This window comes from Anolis sagrei, chromosome 6, assembly GCF_037176765.1.
Source record: "Anolis sagrei isolate rAnoSag1 chromosome 6, rAnoSag1.mat, whole genome shotgun sequence".
Taxonomy (NCBI): domain Eukaryota; kingdom Metazoa; phylum Chordata; class Lepidosauria; order Squamata; family Dactyloidae; genus Anolis; species Anolis sagrei.
Window position 1 is genome coordinate 1,208,156 of NC_090026.1, and position 24,405 is coordinate 1,232,560.

At 47.1% G+C, this 24,405-nt stretch overlaps 1 protein-coding gene across 1 annotated transcript; it reads left to right on the top strand.

Moving 5' to 3' along the window:
- The first annotated feature begins 39 nt into the window (after positions 1-39).
- Positions 40-22,642, top strand: CHRNE (cholinergic receptor nicotinic epsilon subunit). Its single transcript, XM_067469644.1, has 12 exons — positions 40-157; positions 1,679-1,818; positions 4,113-4,157; positions 5,969-6,078; positions 6,185-6,340; positions 6,542-6,645; positions 10,961-11,161; positions 13,657-13,771; positions 15,681-15,795; positions 17,767-17,974; positions 20,058-20,188; positions 22,402-22,642. The coding sequence occupies exons 1-12, from the start codon at positions 109-111 to the stop codon at positions 22,558-22,560; spliced, it is 1,533 nt and encodes a 510-aa protein (XP_067325745.1). The 5' UTR covers positions 40-108; the 3' UTR covers positions 22,561-22,642.
- Positions 22,643-24,405: the final 1,763 nt, after the last annotated feature.

The following is a 24,405-nucleotide window of genomic DNA, read 5'->3' on the forward strand; positions in this document are numbered from 1 at the left end:
CTCCCTTTGCACACACACACACACACACATACACACACACACCCCAAAACAAGCCTTTGCTTTGCTGGAGCAGCAGGAGAAGACCTTTGCAAGCAAAGAAGAAGGGGAATGGGCCACCGCCTCTCTTTGGGGGCCCTTCTCTTCTGGGGGGGCCTCTGTACGTAAAGGGAGGGGCTTCGGGGGGTATTTTTGGGGGCGTTGTTGATGTGTGTTTTGCTAATTATTCTTCCTGTTATAATTGCTTTACCAAGTTGGCCATTTTGCTCATTCTTATGATTGTTATTGGCTGTTGACATTGAGAGAGCCCCCCCCCCCCACTAATCATTATGGCTATTGTTATGTACGATTGTGTTGAAGGGGGGGGGGGGCATTCTGCAAATTGTCATTGTTATTATTTACAACTAGACATCCCCCGTTGCGGTGGCCCAGTCTGCGTATATGTGTTTTGTGTGTGTATATATGAATTTATGTGTATATATTTGTGTATATATGTATGTTTGCATAGATATATATGGGTGTATGTATGTATGTATGCATGTATGTATATGTGTGTATATATTTGTGTGTTTATATGTCTATTCTGTATATGTGTGTGCTTGTGTATATGTATATGAATATGTGTGTGCATGTGTATATATATATATATATAATATATATGTATGTGTATGTATATACGTATATATGTATTTATATGAAGGAGCTGGGGGTGGTGTCGGCCAACAGGGAGCTCTGGCGTGGGCTGGTTCATGAGGTCGCGAAGAGTTGGAAGCGACTAAACAAATGAACAACAACACGTGTATATGTATATGTGTGTGTATATTTGTGTATTTGTGTGTTTATATGTGCATATGCACATTGTGTATATGTGTGTGCTTGTCTATATGCATATTTGTGTGTATACATGTGTGTATGTATGTGTATATGTATATGTGTGTGCATGTGTATATGTATGTGTGTATATATGTATATTTGTATGTGCATGTGTAGGTGTGTGTATATATATATGTGTATATTTGTGTGTGCTTTTGCATATATATACATATGTGTGTGTGTATGAATGTGTACTTGTGTGTGTGTGTGTATTTGGGGGTATATGTATATATGGTATATTTGGGGGGGGTTAAGTCTGTTCTGCTGAGGTTTTGTGTGTGTGTGTGTGTGTGTGTTTAGGGGTGATGGACACTTGTTAGACTGTTAGGTGTATTGTGTCAAAATTTTGTGTCACTTTGACCAGTGGTTTCTGAGTTATGTTTCTCCAACAAACAAACTTTACATTTATACATACACACACATATATACACACACAAACACACACAGATAGAGATTTAATTAATTACGAATGGAAAGAGGGAGTATTCTGCTAATTGTTATTGTTCTTATTATTCCTTGCACTTGCATTGCCATTGAAGCAGAGCCTTTGGGTCATCATTGTACCTGTTGTTATTTGTGATTGTTTAGCATACTAATGATTGTTGCTTTTCTGATCCATCACATTTTGAAAGAGGGACCCTTTGGCTCATGCGTATTGCTACTTGTCATTGCTTTGAATGGCTGTTTTGCAGGTTTGTCAATGATGGTGATCATTATGTCTAATTCCTTGGGTTCCTCCAGCTCATTGAACTCAAAAGGTGAGTGTTAGATTGGACTCAATGGGGCCCTTCTCTCTCTCTTCCCACAGTCTTCGTGGGAGCCAATGAGGAGCGGAGGCTGGTGGAGACCCTCTTTGCAAACTATGACCGGACGGTGCGGCCGGTGCTCAATGGAGGGGAAGCCCTGGAGGTGTCCATCAAGCTGACCCTCACCAACCTCATCTCCTTGGTAGGACATCCTTGTAGCCCATGACCAGATCCACACTGAAAGCCCTCCCATCCACTTGAGCCCTCCCTCCAGGTGCTTTGGACTCCAACTCCCACAACGTGGGTATGCAGGTGACCCCTTGATTGACTCAAGTGTCCAGTTCCAAGAGGACAAAGCCATGGGCCAACTTTTGGGCTCCAGATCCCACAATGTGGGTATGCAGGTGACCCCTTGATTGACTCAAGTGCCCAGTTCCAAGAGGACACAGCCATGGGCCAACGTTTGGGCTCCAGCTCCCACAACGTGGGTATGCAGGTGACCTCTTGATTGACTCAAGTGTCCAGTTCCAAGAGGACACAGCCATGGGCCAACTTTTGGGCTCCAGATCCCACAATGTGGGTATGCAGGTGATCCCTTGAGTCACTCAAGTGTCCAGTTCCAAGAGGACAAAGACATGGGCCAACTTTTGGGCTCCAGATCCCACAATGTGGGTATGCAGGTGATCCCTTGAGTCACTCAAGTGTCCAGTTCCAAGAGGACAAAGACATGGGCCAACTTTTGGGCTCCAGATCCCACAACGTGGGTATGCAGATGATCCCTTGAGTGACTCAAGGGTCCAGTTCCAAGAGGACAAAGCCATGGGCCAACTTTTGGGCTCCAGATCCCACAACGTGGGTATGCAGATGATCCCTTGAGTGACTCAAGGGTCCAGTTCCAAGAGGACAAAGCCATGGGCCAACTTTTGGGTTCCAGATCCCACAACATGGGTATGCAGATGATCCCTTGAGTGACTCAAGGGTCCAGTTCCAAGAGGACAAAGCCATGGGCCAACTTTTGGGCTCCAGATCCCACAATGTGGGTATGCAGATGATCCCTTGAGTGACTCAAGGGTCCAGTTCCAAGAGGACAAAGGCATGGGCCAACTTTTGGGCTCCAGATCCTACAACGTGGGTATGCAGATGATCCCTTGAGTGACTCAAGGGTCCAGTTCCAAGAAGACAAAGGCATGGGCCAACTTTTGGGTTCCAGATCCCACAACGTGGGTATGCAGATGATCCCTTGAGTGACTCAAGGGTCCAGTTCCAAGAGGACAAAGGCATGGGCCAACTTTTGGGCTCCAGATCCCACAACATGGTTATGCTCAAGGGTCTAGTTCCAAGAGGACAAAGCCATGGGCCAACTTTTGGGCTCCAGATCCCACAACGTGGGTATGCAGATGATCCCTTGAGTGACTCAAGGGTCCAGTTCCAAGAGGACAAAGGCATGGGCCAACTTTTGGGCTCCAGATCCTACAATGTGGGTATGCAGATGATCCCTTGAGTGACTCAAGGGTCCAGTTCCAAGAGGACAAAGGCATGGGCCAACTTTTGGGCTCCAGATCCCACAATGTGGGTATGCAGATGATCTCTTGAGTGACTCAAGGGTCCAGTTCCAAGAGGACAAAGCCATGGGCCAACTTTTGGGCTCCAGATCCCACAACGTGGTTATGCAGATGATCCCTTGAGTGACTCAAGGGTCCAGTTCCAAGAGGACAAAGGCATGGGCCAACTTTTGGGCTCCAGATCCCACAACATGGTTATGCTCAAGGGTCTAGTTCCAAGAGGACAAAGCCATGGGCCAACTTTTGGGCTCCAGATCCCACAACGTGGGTATGCAGATGATCCCTTGAGTGACTCAAGGGTCCAGTTCTAAGAGGACAAAGGCATGGGCCAACTTTTGGGTTCCAGATCCCACAACATGGGTATGCAGATGATCCCTTGAGTGACTCAAGGGTCCAGTTCCAAGAGGACAAAGCCATGGGCCAACTTTTGGGCTCCAGATCCCATAATGTGGGTATGCAGATGATCCCTTGAGTGACTCAAGGGTCCAGTTCCAAGAGGACAAAGGCATGGGCCAACTTTTGGGCTCCAGATCCCACAACATGGTTATGCTCAAGGGTCTAGTTCCAAGAGGACAAAGCCATGGGCCAACTTTTGGGCTCCAGATCCCACAACATGGTTATGCTCAAGGGTCTAGTTCCAAGAGGACAAAACCATGGGCCAACTTTTGGGCTCCAGATCCCACAATGTGGGTATGCAGATGATCCCTTGAGTGACTCAAGGGTCCAGTTCCAAGAGGACAAAGCCATGGGCCAACTTTTGGGCTCCAGATCCCACAACATGGTTATGCTCAAGGGTCTAGTTCCAAGAGGACAAAGCCATGGGCCAAATTCAGGCCTCCCTCCAGTAGGCTGTTAGGAATTGTGGGAGTTGAAGTCCAAAACACCTGAAGAGAGTGCTGAAGTTGACCCATGCCTGATGGATCTCTTTTTGCAGAACGAGAAAGAAGAGACGCTGACCACCAATGTCTGGATCACACAGGTGAGGAATGGGGAGTGGGGTCTGCAAAGGGTCTGTGGGGTCTTCCCTCCATCCATCATTACCTTCCTCTCCAATATAAATTGAGGCTACGTTTTAATGGTCACCTTTTAATGGTCACCCACTCCCTTGGCTCTTCTTCTGTTCATTGGTCCCAACTGGTTGACCAGGATGGTGATGCTGATGAGAGTGGTAAAGATGATGGAGATGGTGGTGATAGAGATGATAATTAGTTAGGATGATGACAATTATGATATTGGTGAAGATGATGGTGGTGATTAGAGTGAAGATGATGACGACCATGATGATGACAGTGATGAAGATGATGGTAATGATGATTATGATTATAATGATAGTAATTAAGATGATGATAGCGATAAAGATGGTCGTAATGATGATTGTGATGATGATAGTAATTAAGATGATGATAGTGATGAAGATGATGGTAATGGTGATTGTGATGATGAGAGTAATTAAGATGATGACAGTGATGAAGATGGTCGTAATGATGATGATAGTAATTAAGATGATGATAGTGAAGAAGGTGATGGTAAAGATGATCGTGATGATGATAGTAATTAAGATTATGATGATGATAGTGATGATGTTAGAGATGATGATGATAGTGATGAAGATGATCGCAATGATGATGAAAGTAATTAAGATGATAGTGATGAAGATAATAGCAATTATGATTGTGATGATGATGATGATAGTGATAAAGGTGATGGTAATGATGATCGTGATGATTATAGTCGTTAAGATTATGATGATGATGATAGTGATGATGTTGATGGTAATGATGGTGGTAATGATGGTAATGATTTCTGATGAGGGTTATGATGCTGATGACACTCATGATAATAGTGATGTGGTGGTGGTGGTGATGAAAGTGATGATAGTGATGAAGATGATGAAAGTGATGATGATGATGATTATGATGGTGATGGTGATGATGATAGTAATTGAGGTGTTGATGAAGATGATGGCAAAGATGATCATGATGATAGTAATTAAGGTCATGATGATGATAGTGATGATGTTGATCGTAACGATGGTGATAATGATGGTAATGATTGGTGATGAGGGTTTTGATGCTGATGACACTGATGATGATAGTGATGATGGTAGTGGTAATGGTGGTGATGAAAGTGATGATAGTGATGTAGACGATGAAGTGATGATGGTCATGGTGATGATAGTGATGAAGATGATAGTGATGAAGATTGTAGTGATGATGATGTTGGTGGTGATGATAGTGATGAAGGTGATGATGGTGATGGTGATGGTGGTGATGAAGGTGATGATAGAGAAGAGTAATGATGGTGGTGGTGGTGATATTGATGATGATGTTGGTGGTGATAATGGTGGTGATGAAAGTGATGATAGTGATAAAGACGATGAAAGTGATGATGATGGTGGTGGTGATGATAGTGATGAAGAATATAGTGAAGATGATGTTGGTGGTGGTGATAGTGATGAAGGTGATGATAGTGATGGTGATGGTGGTGACAAAGGTGATGATAGAGAAGAGTAATGATGGTGGTGGTGGTGGTAATAGTGATGAAGATGATGATGCTGGTGATGATAGTGATGAAGGTGATGATAGTGATGATGGTGGTGGTATTCATGGTGTGAGTCCCAATCCAGGCCTTTGGAGCCACAAACCAGCACATTGGCACTCTGCACTCCCATCCCAAAATGCACCCTAAGGAAGTCCAGTTGGTCAGAAATTGGCCAGACCCACTTTTGAGCCCCCTCCTTGCCTTTGTCCTCTACTGACCATCCCTTCTTCTTCTTCTTCTTGGACCCAGCAATGGGTGGACTACCGCCTGAATTACAGCAGCGCAGACTTTGGGGGAATTGGCACCATCCGGGTCCCGGCAGAGATGGTCTGGCTGCCGGACATTGTCCTGGAGAACAAGTGAGGCCCATGGAGTGGGGGGGGGGGTCATCGAGCTGAGATGAGGTTTGGAGGTGGGGTCCTTCCTTCACCCAGAGTCCAATGGCCTTCTTGCCTGCGTCCACAGCATCGACGGCAACTTTGAGGTGGCCTACTCAGCCAACGTGCTCATCTACGAGGGGGGCTACATGTACTGGCTGCCCCCGGCCATCTACCGCAGCACCTGCTCCATCGAGGTCACCTTCTTCCCCTTCGACTGGCAGAACTGCTCCTTGGTCTTCCGGTCAGGAGGGGCCTTAATCGAGGGGGGGGGGAATATGGGTCAGGGGTCCCACCTCAGTGTTCTTCCAAGGGACTTTGCTCAGGAGACTTCAATGATGGGGGTTGTCCTCATTGCCCAGATTGGCCCCCAACTAGGCTTTGTGGCTTCTGACCCTCAAAAGACCCTTCCCCAATATCTATATATTTATATTTTCCCTTCGAGATCGCAGACATACAGCGCCAAGGAAGTGCAGCTGATCTTTGGCCCCGATGACGTCACAGGGGTCCCTGTGAAGGACATCATCATTGACCCAGCTGCATTCACAGGTGAAATGGGGGGTGGGGAGGAGGTGACACTTGGGTGAGGGGTCTCTCCCTTCAAATGCTATCATGACCCTTTTGTCGCAGGGGTTAGAAAGAGTAAACATACACAACACCCCAGCTAGGTAGGCACATTAATCAATCCTCCCACTATGCAATGGGACAGACCGTCTCAAAGGCAAACAGTAGGGCTGGGCGGTTTCGTTTCGTTAATTCGTAATTCGTTAAAAATTCGTCAATTTTTTTGTTAACGAAGCGATAACGAACCGTTCTGGAGCAACTTAAAAACGAAACGAATTTTCCAATTCATTTCGTAAATGCTTCGTAATTCGTTATGTATTCGTTTCGTTATTGGTTTGAGGTCGTTTCGTTATTATTTCCGCATGTCTGGGGCAGGTTTTATAGTTGTTTTTTGTTTAATTAGTGAAAAAAAATTATAATATCACCCCAACAGTCAACAACAGAGGGAGAGGGAAGCTTCAGAAGTTTTTTTAGCGTATTGTGCGATCGTGGCCACCATTAATGAATCGATTCGTTATTGTTTCGTTATTGTTTTGTAATTTTTTTACCATTTACGAAATTTCGTAAATATCGAACTTTTTTAAAGGAAAATTTCGGAATTCTTTTAAATATCGAAACGCAAAAAAACCCCAAAAAACGAATAGATTTTAGAAACAAAATTTTCTGTTGTTACCCAGGCCTAGCAAACAGTTCTGATCCAAAAAGAAAAAACACTGCAGAGTCTTGGTCACAGTTAGCAGAGATTTTATAGCACAGCCTCTTCACCTGTGTAGTAGCTCACCACTTTAATGACCACTCTTGAGCTCTAGCTTTCATCCAAACATCTTTGGAATTTTATTCTTAAGTCATTCCTACATTACATATTATAACTATTTACAGGTCCGCTATTATACAAACATATATAATACAAACATTGTGAAATACAAACATAGCAAGACATACCATGAGGATGGCAACGGATTAAAAATGAAGAGAGATCACAGCAAGGTATCATAGATGATAGAGAGCAAGCACATGGCAAAGAGGAAGTACACACACAAGTCACTCCCATTCTCCTTCCACGGATCACAGGAAACGGCTTAGCTGTCACGCTAGGATCACATTGCTACTTTCTGAACCCTTTCAGTGGACTATGCTGTGAACACATGTGCATTAGAATTGTATTTTTCCATATAATGGAAGTATATGCAATGCGTTCCTACTTAATACAGCATTTTCTACCAGACAAGTTCTACCTAAGTTCCACTTAGGCAGGAAAAACGAAATGCAAAGAGACAGAATGGGGGACGATGAGGCCTGGCTCGAGAGCAGGACGTGTGAAAAAGATCTTGGAGTCCTCGTGGACAACAAGTTAAACATGAGCCAGGAATGTGATGTGGCAGCAAAAAAAGCCAATGGGATTTTGGCCTGCATCAATAGGAGCATAGTCTCTTGATCTAGGGAAGTCATGCTCCCCATGCTCTCTTCTGACTTGGTTAGACCACATTACCTGGACTGTTGTGTCCAATTCTGGGCACCACAATTCAAGAGAGATACTGACAAGCTGGAATGTGTCCAAAGGAGGGCGACCAAAATGATCCAGGGTCTGGAGAACAAGCCCTATGAGGAGCGGCTTAAGGAGCTGGGCATGTTTAGCCTGAAGAAGAGAAGGCTGAGAGGGGATATGATAGCCATGTATAAATATGTGAGAGGAAGCCACAGGGAGGAGGAGGGAGCGAGCTTGTTTACTGCTTCCCTGGAGACGAGGACGCAATGGAAGAATGGCTCCAAACTACAAGAGAGGTGATTCCATCTGAACATGAGGAATAACTTCCTGACTGTGAGAGCCGTTCAGCAGTGGAACTCTCTGCCCTGGAGTGTGGTGGAGGCTCCTTCTTTGGAGGCTTTTAAACAGAGGCTGGATGGCCATCTGTCGGGGGTGATTTGAATGCAATATTCCTGCTTCTTGGCAGAATGGGGTTGGACTGGATGGCCCAGGAGGTCTCTTCCAACTCTATGATTCTATGATTCTAGGAAGTACACACACAAGTCACTCCATTTCCCCCTCCACGGATTACAGGAAATGGCTTAGCTGTCACGCTAGGATCACATCGCTACTTTCTGAACCCTTTCAGTGGACTATGCTGTGAACACATGTGCATTAGAATTGTATTTTTCCATATAATGGAAGTATATGCAATGCGTTTCTACCTAATACAGCATTTTCTACCTGACAAGTTCAAAAGAGAATGCCTAGTAATGAGAAGGTGCAGGATGGGGGAGGGGGAGGAGGGGGGAATCAGAGGAAAAGCAGGAATAGAAAAACTGATAACAGCTGGCAACAGAAGGGAACAAAAAAAGAGATAAAGATGAGGCATGAATAGGAGAAAATAGCCTGCCTGCACGCTCAAGGTGTTAGTGATAAAGCAGAGCTGCGTCTTTTGTGCACTGTCCACCCAGCAGGGTGATTGGATCAAATAAACCTGTCGCACGATCTCCTCGCTTCCAGTGTTTGATTGGATAAAGCAGGCATGGGCCAACTTTGGCCTTCCCTCCAGGTGTTTTGGACTTCAACTCCCACAAGTCTTGACAGTCTACTTATTGGGGAACTAACACTCACGCATGTGCCCTAAATGGTTTGTCTGTATGTGCTGCCTTTGCTCCCTTCTTGTCAGTTTTATGACCCCTCTCCCCAAAAAATTAACATTTGCATGGATCTTCATGGATCTTCTAGAATGGTAGTCATGCTGCAAGTCATGGAGGCAATGCCTTCGAAATTAAGAAGCTATAAAAGAAGGGTCTCCTCCTTTGTTCCCCAGTTCCAGTCTAATCCCAGTTGTTGGTTTTGTAGTACCATTGCCTGTCTTCATGGGCATGGAGCACGGGAACCTGAGGAATCCACCTTTTATTCTCTATTCTTTTGGATGATATATTGGATATACTGAGTGATGCTTTTGCACAAGCTTTTGTGAGTAAACGTTTTACTATATCAACCACAACTGGTTGATATTGGATATATGATATGTTTTTGATTTGGCGTACTGAATTAATTTTGTCTCATTCTCATTAGGCGATCCCTTGTAGCTTGAGGATGATGGTCTTCCAGATGTGGGGGGATCCATAGGTGGGTCCATAGGTGGCTGTGGAGCCCTATTCTTGACCCGCGTGTTTCCCCACAGTAAGGACGTCGGTCCTGGTCAGGGTTGGCTTGATGTGCCTTCCTCTTGGCACATTTCTCCCTTTCACCCTCTATTCATTCCTCTTCAAATTCTGCAGCACTACTGATCATAGCTGACCTCCAGCTGGAGCGCTCAAGGGCCAGGGCTCCCCAGTTCTTGGTGTCTATGCCACACTTTTTGAGGTTGGCTTTGAGCCCATCTTTCAATCTCTTTTCCTGTCACCAATATTCCGTTTTCCGTTCTTGAGTTCAGAGTAGAGCAACTCCTTTGGGAGACGGTGGTCGGGCATCCGGACAACGTGGCTGGTCCAGAGGAGTTGATGGCGGAGGACCATCGCTTTAATGCTGGTGGTCTTTGCTTCTTCCAGCACAGTGACATTGGTCTGTCTGTCTTCCCAGGAGATTTGCAGGATTTTCTGGAGGCAACACTGATGGAATCGTTCCAGGACTTGCATGTGACGTCTGTAGACTGTCCACGTCTCACAGGGATATAGTAGGGTTGGGAGGACAATAGCTTTATAAACAAGCTCCTCGGTCTCCCTACGGATGTCCCGGCTGTTAGGAATTGTGGAAGTTGAAGTCAAAACACCTGGAGAGAGGGCCAAAGTTGGCTCATGACTGCTTTATCCCATCAAACACTGGAAGCAAGGAGATCGTGCAGCAGGTTTATTTGATCAAAACACTCTGCTGGGTGGACAATGCACAAAAGACGCAGCATAACAGGCACAACAATCCTGTGTCCAGTTCTGGGCAAACAGTGCAAGAGGGATGCAAACAAACTGGACCATGCTCAGAGAAAGGCCACCAAAATTGTCCAAGGTCTGGATTGCATCTGGGCAAACTTCACCCCTACAGGTGCTTTGGACTTCAACTCCAGGTAGGCTGTTAGGAATTGTGGAAGTTGAAGTCAAAACACCTGGAGGAAAGGCTGAAGTTGGCCCACGCCTGGGATAATGAGTTGTTGGGGATTTTGGGCTACTTGGTAATAGAGGGACATGGCCGCTCACCCCAATATTCTTGGCACCTGACTGGGGACCCAAACACGTCACAGCACTGGACTCCCCATTTCTGTTCCTCAGTGGCCAGGCCACTTCCTCCCTTCTCTTCCTTCTTGGCCTCTGACCCTTTCCTGTTTCCCTGCAGAGAATGGGGAGTGGGCCATCCGGCACCGCCCGGCCCGCCAGCTCTTGGCCCCGGTCTCTGGGCAGGAGGCGCCCGGCTTCTCCGAGATGCACTACTTCCTCATCATCCAGCGCAAGCCCCTCTTCTACATCATCAACATCATCATCCCCTGCGTCCTCATCTCCTCCCTGGTGGTCCTGGTCTACTTCCTCCCAGCTGAATGTAAGACACATTGGGGAGCGGGACCCCTTCTCCTTTCTTAGGAGTCCCTCCTTCTCTGGAGGCTCTTCAGCAGAGGCCAGGTGGCCATCTGTCAGGAGGGCTTTGGTGGTGTCTTCCTGCGTTGCGGGAATACGGGTTGCACTGGATGGCCTTTGGGGCTCTTGAATACAACATCTCCTGGAGTCTTCTTCTCTGGAGGCCTTTCAGCAGAGGCTGGATGGCCATCTTCTGGGAGGGCTTGGATGATGTCCTCTTGCATGGACACAATGGGGTTGGGTTGGATGGACTTTGGAGTCCTTTCCAATTTTAGTAGAATATAGACACCGCCTAGGAGTCTCCTTCTCCTTTCAGCAGAGGCTGGATGGCCATCTTCTGGGAGGGCTTGGATGATGTCCTCCTGCATGGACACCATGGGGTCAGGTTGGGTGGACTTTGGGGTCTTTTCCAATTTTAGTAGAACATAGACACTGCCTGGAAGTCTCCTTCTCCTTTCAGCAGAGGCTGGATGGCCATCTGTCGGGAAGGCTTTGATTGTGTCTTCCTGCATTGATGGAATGGGGTTGTACTGGATGGCTTTTGGGGCTCTTGAATACAACATTCCGGAGAGTCTCCTGGAGTCTCCTTCTCTGGAGGTCTTTAAGCATTGTCTGGATGGCCATCTTCTGGGAGGACTTGGATGATGTCCTCCTGCATTGACACCATGGGGTTGGATGGACTTTGGAGTCTTTTCCAATTTTAGTAGAATATAGACACCACCTAGGAGTCTCCTTCTCCTTTCAGCAGAGGCTGGATGGCCATCTTCTGGGAGGGCTTGGATGATGTCCTCCTGCATGGACACCATGGGGTCAGGTTGGGTGGACTTTGGGGTCTTTTCCAATTTTAGTAGAACATAGACACCGCCTGGAAGTCTCCTTCTCCTTTCAGCAGAGGCTGGATGGCCATCTGTCGGGAAGGCTTTGATTGTGTCTTCCTGCATTGATGGAATGGGGTCGGGTTGGGTGGACTTTGGGGTCTTTTCCAATTTTAGTAGAATATAGACACCGCCTAGGAGTCTCCTTCTCCTTTCAGCAGATGCTGGATGGCCATCTTCTGGGAGGGCTTGGATGATGTCCTCCTGCATTGACACCATGGGGTCAGGTTGGATGGACTTTGGGGTCTTTTCCAAATGTAGTAGAACATAGACACTGCCTGGAAGTCTCCTCCTTTCAGCAGAGGCTAGATGGCCATCTTCTGGGAGGGCTTGAATGATGTCCTTCTGCATTGACACCATGGGGTTGGATTGGGTGGACTTTGGGGTCTTTTCCAATTTTAGTAGAATTAGACACTGCTTGGAGTCTCCTTCCCCTTTCAGTAGAGGCTAGATGGCCATCTGTTGGGAGGGCTTGGATGATGTCTTCTTGCATTGACACCATGGGGTCGAGTTGGATGGACTTTGGAGTCCTTTCCAAATGTAGTAGAACATAGACACTGCCTGGAAGTCTTCTCCTCCTTTCAGCAGAGGCTGGATGGCCATCTGTTGGCTTGGATGATGTCTTCTTGCATTGACACCATGGGGTTGGGTTGTGTGGACTTTGGGGTCTTTTCCAATTTTAGTAGAATTAGACACTGCTTGGAGTCTCCTTCCCCTTTCAGTAGAGGCTAGATGGCCATCTGTTGGGAGGGCTTGGATGATGTCTTCTTGCATTGACACCATGGGGTCGAGTTGGATGGACTTTGGAGTCCTTTCCAAATGTAGTAGAACATAGACACTGCCTGGAAGTCTTCTCCTCCTTTCAGCAGAGGCTGGATGGCCATCTGTTGGCTTGGATGATGTCTTCTTGCATTGACACCATGGGGTTGGGTTGTGTGGACTTTGGGGTCTTTTCCAATTTTAGTAGAACATAGACACTGCCTGGGAGTCTCCTCCTCCTTTCAGCAGAGTCTGGATGGCCATCTGTCAGGAGGGCTTGGATGATGTCTACCTGCATTGACACCATGGGATCAGGTTGGATGGACTTTGGGGTCTTTTCCAATTTTAGTAGAATATAGACACTGCCTGGGCATCTCCTCCTCCTTTCAGCAGAGGCTAGATGGCCATCTTCTGGGAGGGCTTGGATGATGTCCTCCTGCATTGACACCATGGGGTCGAGTTGGATGGACTTTGGAGTCCTTTCCAAATGTAGTAGAATATAGACACTGTCTGGAAGTCTCCTCCTCCTTTCAGCCGAGGCTAGATGGCCATCTTCTGGGAGGGCTTGGATGATGTCCTCCTGCATTGACACCATGGGGTTGGGTTGGGTGGACTTTGGAGTCCTTTCCAAATGTAGTAGAACATAGACACTGCCTGGGAGTCTCCTCCTCCTTTCAGCAGAAGCTGGATGGCCATCTGTCAGGAGGGCTTTCCTGCCTACCTGTGTCCTTGATGAGGACTACAGCCTTGTGCAGGATGGGGTTGAGCTCTGCGATGCTGTGGCGGTCAGTCCACTCCCATTGACCGTCTTCTCTCTCTTTGGCAGCCGGTGGCCAGAAGTGCACGGTCAGCATCTCGGTCCTGCTGGCCCAGACCGTCTTCCTCTTCCTGATTGCCCAGCAGGTGCCCGAGACCTCCCTCAGCGTCCCCCTCATCGGGAAGTGAGTCGCCCCCCACTCTTTTAAGGGGTCTCCAAGGCTTTTGGGGAGGGGGCTTCTGGGACATAGTGTTATTACAACAGGGTGCATGTGCTCACTGAGGGGTGTGGCCTCATGTAAGCCATACCAAGTCCCCCTCAGAGAGATGGAGCGGGGCATAAATAAAGTATTATTATTATTATTATTATTATTATTATTATTATTATTACAATGTGTTGTCGAAGCCTTTCAAGGTTGCTGTGAGTTTTCTGGGCTGTTTGGCCAATAAGTTCCAGCAGCATTCTCCCCTGACATTTTGCCTGCATCTGTGGCTAATCGCATCTTTGGAAGAGGGTGCCTCCAGGCAACAAAGGCCAGGCGACCTCAATGTAGAGACCCTCGCTGATTGACTTTGCAGCTTCATGGCTACTCAATACTTATTGCAACATTCACACTTGCATCACACAGATCCAGGGTTCTTTTTCCCACCCTGGACATTATTCCACAGGGATATACATACATACATACATACTTACATACATAAAGATGTAATGTTAGTTTGTGGGATTAACAGAACTCAAAAACCACTGGGCAAATTGACACCAAATTTGGACACAAGTCCCCTCTCAGGCCAACGAGTGACCATCACTCATAAAAACACTGAAAAACACAAAGGAAAGGGACTTTAAAAGCAAAAAAACTCCAAAAAAATACATTACAACGCATGTGCAAAACCATATATACACATATACACAAATATATACATACACATATACACATATTCACAGACTGGGCCACAGCAACACATGGCAAGGGATAGCTAGTATATCTTCTATATAAATAAAAAAATACATTACAATGCATGCACATAACAACACAAATACACAAATATATACACACACATATCCACACATATATGCACACACAAAACACATATACACAGACTTGGCCACAGCAACGCGTGGCAGGGGATAGCTAATATACCTTCTATATACTATTTGTGTGTATATAGAAGATATACTAGCAAAATACATTACAATGCATGCACATAACCACACAAATACACAAATATATACATACACCTATACACATATATACACACACAAAACACATATACACAGACTGGGCCACAGCAACGCATGGCAAGGGATAGCTAGCATATCTTCTATATAAATAAAAAAATACATTGCAAGGTATGCACATAACCACACAAATACACAAATATATACACGCACATATACACACATATATGCACACACAAAATACATATACACAGACTTGGCCACAGCAACGCATGGCAGGGGATGGCTAGTATATCTTCTATATAAATAAAAAATACATTGCAATGCGTGCACATAACTACACAAATATATACACACATATATACACACACAAAACACATATACACAGACTGGGCCACAGCAATGTGTGGCAGGGGATGGCTAGTGTGTGTGTGTGTGTATGTGTGTATATATATATATATAAACACATACACGTATGTGTGTGTGTGTGTATATATATATACACACACACACACACACATATATATATATACATACACACACATATACACATACACATTCACATACACACACACACACACACACACTCCACTTGCCTCATTTCCAACAGAACCTTTGAAGATGCCATTAGCCCAGGCCTGGGCCAACTTCGGCCTTCCCTCCAGGTGTTTTGGACTTCAACTCCCACAATTCCTAACAGCCTACCAGATTTTGTGGGATTTGTGGAAGTCCAAAACACCTGGAGGGCCACAAATGCAGGCGAAACATAAGGAAGGAATACTGCTGGAACATACAAGGAACAGACAACCTGGAAAACTCATAGCAACCCAAACATAATGATGATAATGATGATGATGATGATGATGATGATGATGATGATGATGATGATGAGAGGTCCATCCTTGCTTCAGGTACCTGCTGTTTGTGATGGTGGTGGCCACCATCATCGTCACCAACTGCGTGATCGTGCTCAACGTCTCCCTGCGCAGCCCCAGCACCCACACCATGTCCCAGCGCCTCAAGCACGTGAGCAAAGACCGCCCCCCAAATAATGGGGACCCTATAGAGTAGGCATGGGCCAACTTAGAGTAGGCATGGGCCAACTTGGAGTAGGCATGGGCCAACTTGGCCGCTTAAGCAGCTGAGGGGCAAAAGGAAGGGGCCTGAGGCTGTTAGGAATGGTGGGAGTTGGAGTCCAAAACATCTGGAGGGTTGAGGTTGGTCCATGCCTACTGGAGGAACTCATGGTCCACCAAGGACTTTCTAATAGAGGCATCTAGAGAAGGTCCTTGGTGGACCATGAGTCCCTCAAGTAGGCATGGACCAACCTCAGCCCTGGAGGGACTCATGGTCCACCAAGGACCTTCCATAGAGGCATCTAGAGAAGGTCCTTGGTGGACCATGAGTCCCTCCAGTTGGCATGGACCAACCTCAGCCCTGGAGGGACTCATGGTCCACCAAGGACCTTCCATAGAGGCATCTAGAGTAGGTCCTTGGTGGACCATGAGTCCCTCCAGTAGGCATGGACCAACCTCAGCCCTGGAGGGACTCATGGTCCACCAAGAACCTTCCATAGAGCCATCTAGAGAAGGTCCTTGGTGAACCATGAGTCCCTCCAGTAGGCATGGACCAACCTCAGCCCTGGAGGGACTCATGGTCCACCAAGGACCTTCCATAGAGGCATCTAGAGTAGGTCCTTGGTGGACCATGAGTCCCTCAAGTAGGCATGGACCAACCTCAGCCCTGGAGGGACTCATGGTCCACCAAGGACCTTCTATAGAGGCATCTATAGAAGGTCCTTGGTGGACCATGTGTCCCTCCAGTAGGCATGGACCAACCTCAGCCCTGGAGGGACTCAAGTTCCACCAAGGACCTTCTATAGAGGCATCTATAGAAGGTCCTTGGTGGACCATGAGTCCCTCCAGTAGGCATGGACCAACCTCAGTCCTGGAGGAACTCATGGTCCACCAAGGAACTTCTATAGAGGCATTTAAAGAAGGTCCTTGGTGGACCATGAGTCTCTCCAGTAGGCATGGCCCAACCTCAGCCCTGGAGGAACTCATGGTCCACCAAGGACCTTCTATAGAGGCATCTATAGAAGGTCCTTGGTGGACCATGTGTCCCTCCAGTAGGCATGGACCAACCTCAGCCCCGGTGGGACTCATGGTCACCAAGGACCTTCTATAGAGGCATCTAGAGAAGGTCCTTGGTGGACCATGAGTCCCTCCAGTAGGCATGGACCAACCTCAGCCCTGGAGGGACTCATGGTCCACCAAGGACCTTCTATAGAGGCATTTAGAGAAGGTCCTTGGTGGACCATGAGTCCCTCCAGTAGGCATGGACCAACCTCAGCCCGGGAGGAACTCATGGTCCACCAAGGAGCTTCTATAGAGGCATTTAAAGAAGGTCCTTGGTGGACCATGAGTCCCTCCAGTAGGCATGGACCAGCCTCAGCCCTGGAGGAACTCGTGGTCCACCAAGGAGCTTCTATAGAGGAATTTAAAGAAGGTCCTTGGTGGACCATGAGTCCCTCCAGTAGGCATGGACCAACCTCAGCCCTGGAGGGACTCGTGGTCCACCAAGGAGCTTCTATAGAGGAATTTAAAGAAGGTCCTTGGTGGACCATGAGTCCCTCCAGTAGGCATGGACCAACCTCAGCCCTGGAGGGACTCATGGTCCACCAAGGACCTTCTATAGAGGCATCTAGAGAAGGTCCTTGGTGGACCATGAGTCCCTCCAGTAGGCATGGACCAACCTCAGCCCTGGAGGGACTCATGGTCCACCAAGGGCCTTCTATAGATGCCTCTATAGAAGGTCCTTGGTGGACCATGAATCCCTCCAGTTGGCATGGACCAACCTCAGTCCTGGAGGAACTCATGGTCCACCAAGGACCTTCTATAGAGGTATCTAGAGAAGCTCCTTGGTGGACCATGAGTCCCTCCAGACAGGTGTGCCTGGATGTGGGGGCTCTGAACCCGTGACCCCTTCCTCTTGCAGGTCTTCCTGGAGGTGCTGCCGGGTCTCTTGGGTTTGGGTCTGGAGCCGGCGGAGGAGGAGGACGACCCTTGGGGGGGCCCCCGTCCACGCCGGCGCAGCTCCTTCAAGATCATGCTGAAGGCCGAGGAGTACATCCTCAAGAAGCCCCGGAGCGAGATCCTCTTCGAGCGCATGGGCGCCCGTCACGGCATCCACAGGGGGGACCCAGGTAAGCCAGGAGGGTCTCCATGAGGTTGGTCCATGGGAGGTTCGTTGTCATCAGGAGGTAGGAGTGGACCTCCATCATCACAACAACCCCGTGAGGGAGGCCAAGCTGATATGGGACAAGCAGCAGATGGAGAAGAGAGAGAAAAGGAGGAGGAAGTTAGGAAAGAGGCAGAGATGGCCCCTTCTTTGGAGGCTTTGAAGCAGAGGCTGAGTGGCCATCTGTTGGGGGTGCTTTAAATGTGATTTTCTTGCTTCTTGGAAGAATGGGGTTGGGCTGGATGATGGTCCACCAGGTCTCTTCCAAGTCTAGGATTCTATGAAGGATGGAACACAAGGAATGAAGGGTAGGCGGAGGAGGTCAAAATGAGGGCAGGCAGACGAGAAAAGAAGTCAAGGAAGGAAGGAAGGAAGGAAGGAAGGAAGGAAGGAAGGAAGGAAGGAAGGAAGGAAGGAAGGCAAGAAGGAAAAAAAGAGGAAGGAAGAAAGCTGGGAAGGAAGGAAATTAGAGATGATAGGAGGGAAGGAAGACTGGAAAGAAGAAAAAGAAAGGAAAGAAGAAAAAGGAAGGAAGGAAGTTGGGAAGAAAGGAAAGAAAACAGGAAGGATAGAGATGATAGAGAGGAAGGATAGGAAGGAAGATAGATGGGAAGGAAGAAAAAGAAAGGAAGGATAGGAAGGAAGGAAGGAAGACAAGAAGGGAGAAGAAAAAGGAAGGAAGTTGGGAAGGAAGGAAAGTAAACAGGAAGGAAGAGATGATAGGAATGATAAGAAAGAAGGAAGATGGGAAGGAAGAAGAAAGGGAGGGAGAAAAGGCAGGCAGCCAGGCGGCCAAAGGAAGGAGAGATGGAGGGGAGGAAAGAAGGAGTGAGTGACTGACGAATGGACAGATGGAAGGAAGGGCAGAAAGGAAGACAAGGAAAGAAAGGAAGAGGAAAGAAAGGAGGGAAGGAAGGAACAAATTAGTAAGGTGGAAGAAGGAAAAGGAGGACACAGGGAAGGAAGGAAGGAAGGAAGGAAGGAAGGAAGGAAGGAAGGAAGGAAGGAAGGAAGGAAGGTGGGAGGGAGGGAGGGAGGGAGGGAGGGAGGGAGGGAGGGAAGGACAGAAGATGGGAAGGAAGCTAAATAGAGAAAGGTAGGAAGTTGGGAATGAAGAAAAGAAAACAGGAAGGAAGGATAGAGATGATGGAAGGATAGGAAGGAAGATGGGCAGGAAGAGAAGAAGGGAAGGAAGAAAGGATGGTAGACAGGAAAGAAGAAAAAGAAAGATGGAAGGAAAAAAGGAAGACGGGAAGGAAGAAAAAGAAAGGAGGAAAGCCAGGCAAGCAGACAAGGCAGGCAGCCAAAGGAAAGAGAGATGGAAGGAAGGAAAGGAGTGAATGATTGAAGGAAGAAAGGAAGGAAGGAAGGAAGAGCAAAAAGGAAGGCAAGGAAAGAAGGGAAGAGGCAAGAAAGGAGGGAAGGAAGGAACAAATGAGGGAGAGAGGGAGGAAAGGGAAGAGACAGGGAAGAAAGGAAGGAAGGAAGGAAGGAAGGAAGGAAGGAAGGAAGGAAGGAGGAAGGAAGGGAGGGAAGGAGGGAGGGAGGGAGGGAGGGAGGGAAGGAGGAAATGCAGGCAGGCAGACAAGGCAGACAGCCAAAGGAAGGAGAGATGGAAGGAAGGAAAGGAGTGAATGATTGAGGGAAGGAAGGAAGGAAAGGAAGGCAGAAAGGAAGACAAGGCAAGAAGGGAAGAGGGAAGGAAGAAGGGAAGGAAGGAACAAATGAGGAGGGAGAGAGCATGAAGGAAGGGGAGGAGACAGGGGAAAAAGGAAGGACGGAAGGAAGGAAGGAAGGAAAGAAGGAAGGAAGGAAAGAAGGAAGGAAAGAAAAGGAAGGAAGGAAGGGAGAGAGAGAGAGAGAGAGAGAGAGAGAGAAAGAAAGAAAGAAAAGAAGAAAGACAGGGGAGGAAAGGAGGTTTTTTCTGTTGTGGAGGTCCTCCTTCAACCTGACAACGAATGCCCCTGACTCTGAGGTGCCCCTGCGTGTGGGTTCTGGCTGCGATGCCCTTGTGACCCCCCCCCCCGGTTTCCCCTTCCTTGCTGCAGAGGGTCTGGACCTGGACCTGAGCAACTCCCTGTACAAGAGCCTGGCCTCGCTGTCCCCCGAGATCAAGGAGTGCGTGGACGCCTGCAACTTCATCGCCCAGAGCACGCGGGAGCAGAGCGCCAACGGGGCGGTAGGAGCAGGGACCCCTCCCCACTGGACCCTTTTCCATGTCACGGGTTGCATTGGGGGCTTTCGGAGGCAGAAGCAGGCACACACACCACCCTTCTCTATTCCGCATTCACTCCCCAGACATTTAACACTCATACTCACCGCCCTTCTCTATTCCACATTCACTCCACATACATTCAACACTCATACTCACCACCCTCCTCGATTCAGCATTCACTCCACATACACTCAACAGTCATACTCACTGCCCTTCTCTATTCAGCATTCACTCCACATACACTCAACAGTCATACTCACCACCCTCCTCGATTCAGCATTCACACCACATACACTCAACAGTCATACTCACTGCCCTTCTCGATTCAGCATTCACTCCACATACACTCAACAGTCATACTCACCACCCTCCTCGATTCAGCATTCACACCACATACACTCAACAGTCATACTCACTGCCCTTCTCGATTCAGCATTCACTCCACATACACTCGACAGTCATACTCACCGCCCTCCTCGATTCAGCATTCACTCCACATACATTCAACAGTCATACTCACCGTCCTCCCCTATTCTGCCCATATTGAAGGAAGGCGGGTGGACGGGCTCTGCATTCCTCACAGATCAGACACACTTTTCCAAGAGGAGCCTGTGACGATGTGTAAATTTTATTCCTTTGGTTATGTGTAATTTAAACAGTAGTTTAGGGATGGTAAGTATGGAGGATTATGTTTTGTTGGAGATGGTGGCTTGGCATTAGCTGAGTTGCCATAGCAACAGGGGCGGAGCCAACTGCCTCTTCAGGAGGCAGCTGTTTTAAAAAGTCAGTCAGTAAGCCGGTGAGCTACTGAGAGGACTGAGTCTCTGGGTGGAGATTCAGGGAATGTGTCTGTAGCCGGTGTGCTATAGGAAAGACTGAATCTCAGGGTGGGGATTCAGGGAATCAATTGGTGACCAAAGTGGTTGCAGAGAAGGACCCGGTAGTGAGAGAGCTACAGGGGGTTGTTGATTCTAAATTAAGAATCAAGGTTTGGCTGGGTTTAAGCCTGCTGTGCCTGCTGTGAAACGTTTTGAAGTCTGTGCCTGAGATTACTCATGAAACCTTTCTAATGTAACCATCAAGATTTGTGCCTCTTGTGAAGAAACAGTTAAACATGTTATACTCCTGTTAAAATAAACTTGTTACTGTTTTCCCCAAGCCTTGCCTGATACAGTTTCTCCTAAGTTGAACAGCCTGCAATAGTGAAGTCAGCCAGAGACAGTAAACGCTACGCTATCCACTGAATAAAACCTTCTGTCATTAACAGTTCCTTTATAAAATAGCTCCTAGGCTGATATTGATTGTTGCCCGGCTTCCCTCACAGATTAGGTGGCAGTGGGTGTTTTACCACTCGCATCTTCACATTTGGTGGCATTCGGTGGTATTAAAACGGTCTCCTTCACAGAGCCGTTCAGCAGTGGAACTCTCTGCCCCGGAGTGTGGTGGAGGCTCCTTCTTTGGAAGCTTTTAAGCAGAGGCTGGATGGCCATTTGTCAAGGGTGCTTTGAATGCAATATTCCTGCTTCTTGGCAGAATGGGGTTGGACTGTATGATGGCCCACGAAGTCTCTTCCAACTCTAGGATTCTAAGTGTCTCTTTATGTACTATTTTGGTTGTTGTTTGGATTCAGCTACGATTGGCTGGATCTCCATCAGTTCCGGACAGATGTTGGTTTTCTTTCTAATGTAAGGAGCTATTGTTTCTGACTGCTTTTACTTACAGAATTATTCTCTGACCACGTAAACGTGGCAAAAGTTCTCAGGTTGGTTAGGTCAGTTCAGCAGTTGTGTCATCAGCACTTCTCATACCACAAGTGAATCCAATATTTACCTCCTTGGTTTCTCCATAATGCCATTGGTTTCCATTCTAGGATGGTGTCTTCAGCCTTGGCGAGCCTTAGTAGGCCCTTAGCTGGACCCCAACCCCACTCCTCACATTGGGGTCCTAGCTCCCCACAAAACGAGCCCCCAGTTCTCTCAGCTAAATGGTCAACTGGGTCTAGAAGGCCCTCAAGAAACCTCTCAAATGGCACAAAGCGGACATTGGGGCTTTGTTTGGGGGCAGGGTGGTCACTATGGGGGGCAAACCATGTCTGCTATCTCATGACAATGTCTCCAGTGGGACACCCCACCCCCACCCACCACCCCCATATGAGGTCTCTTTCCTTTCCATTGCAGGAGATGGAGAACTGGGTGATGATCGGGCAGGTGATCGACAAGCTCTGCTTCTGGGCGGCCATCCTGCTCTTCTCCATCGGGACCTTCGCCATCTTCTACATGGGGCTCCTCAACACCGCCCCGGACGACCCCTTCCCCGGAATGGAGGACCCCCACTGACCGCCCACCCCATCCGGGACTCTCACCCCAATTGTCCATCAGCTCTCGGCAACAAGTTGTGTGGATGGATTTGCATGCAATTCCTGACTTGGTCCCCAAATGTAAACATACGCCTGGTCAGCATCTTGTGGCTCTTTCTTTCTTTCTGGTATACTCTGAGAGAATGAGGGTGCCTCCTTCCCTCAAGACCCCCAATGCTCAACTCTTGCTCAGGATAACACTATTTTTGTTCCTGGGTTACCAATGTCGTTTCCTAATTAGTTCTATCATAAACACTTGGGAAAGGGTGATTAACCTGCACAAACTTGGCCTTTGTGGGAGGGACATCTTGCTATGGCATGTGACCACTGTGACCTTATACTGGTTGGTGTGTTTATTTATACTGCTTTTGTATATTATTATTATTATTATTAGTAGTTTTTTTATTTTGATTATATTTTACTGTTTGTGTATTATGTTGTGTATTTGCTTTGCTGTACTGTTGGGCTTCACCCCATGTAAGCCGCCCCGAGTCCCCTTGGGGAGATGGCGGTGGAGTATCAATAAAGTATTATTATTATTATTATTATTATTATTGCTAGCCGTCCCCTGCCACGCGTTGCTGTGGCCCACATGGGGATTCTGTGTGGGAGGTTTGACCCAATTCTATCGTTGGTGGGGTTCGGAATGCTCTGTGATTGTAGGTGAACTATAAATCCCAGCAACTACAACTCCCAAATGTCAAGATTATATTTTCCCCAAACTCCACCAGTGTACCCATTTGGGCATATTGAGTATTTGTGTAGAGTTTGGTCCAGATCCATCATTGCTTGAGTCCACAGTGATCTCTGGATGTAGGTGAACTACAACTCCCAAACCAAAGGACACTGCCCACCAGTTCAGTTCCATCATTGGTTGGGTTCAGAATGCTCTGTGATTGTAGGTGCATTATAAATCCCAGTAACTACAACTCCCAAATGTCAAGGTCTATTTCCCCCAAACTCCCATCTATGTTCATATTTGGGCCAAGTTTGGTCCAGATCCATCATTGTTTGAGTCCACAGTGCTCTCTGGATGTAGGTGAACTACAACTCCCAAACTCAAGGTCAATGCCCACCAAACGCTGCTAGTATTTTCTGTTGGTCATGGGAGTTCTGTGTGCCAAGTTTGGTTCAATTCCATTGTTGGTGGAGTTCAGAATGCTCTTTGATTGTACATGAACTACAAATCCCAGCAACTACAACTCCCAAATGACAAAATCAATTTTTTGAGTGAAGGACATACATTGGGTTGTTAGGTGTCTTGTGTCCAAATTTGGTGCCAATTCATCCAGTGGTTTTGAGTTCTGTTAATCCCACAAACGAACATTACATTTTTATTTATATAGATTATTATTAGTAGTAGTAGTATTTTTTATTTTGATTATATTTTACTGTTTGTATTTTATGTTGTATATTTGCTTTGTAGGCCTGGGTAACAACGGAAAAATTTGTTTCTAAAATCGATTTGTTTTTTGGGGGGTTTTGCGTTTTGTTATTTAAAATAATTACAAAATTTTCCTTAAAAAAAGTTCGGTATTTACAAAATTTCGTAAATGGTAAAAAAATTACAAAACAATAACGAAACAATAACGAATCGATTCGTTAATGGCGGCCGCGATTGCGCAATACACTAAAAAACTTCAGAAAAAACTTCTGAAGCTTCCCTCTCCCTCTGTTGTTGACTGTTGGTGTGATATTATAATTTTTTTCACTAATTAAACAAAAAACTATAAAACTTGCCCCAGACATGCGGAAATAATAACGAAACGACCTCAAACCAATAACGAAACGAATACATAACGAAATACGAAGCATTTACGAAACG

Excerpts from the sequence above, each read along its gene's own strand:
- CHRNE (XM_067469644.1), top strand. The coding sequence starts at position 109 with ATGGGCCACCGCCTCTCTTTGGGGGCCCTTCTCTTCTGGGGGGGCCTC. Across the intron at positions 13,772-15,680 it reads AGCGTCCCCCTCATCGGGAA|GTACCTGCTGTTTGTGATGG; the intron begins GTGAGTCGCCCC and ends TCCTTGCTTCAG. Across the intron at positions 17,975-20,057 it reads CATCCACAGGGGGGACCCAG|AGGGTCTGGACCTGGACCTG; the intron begins GTAAGCCAGGAG and ends TCCTTGCTGCAG.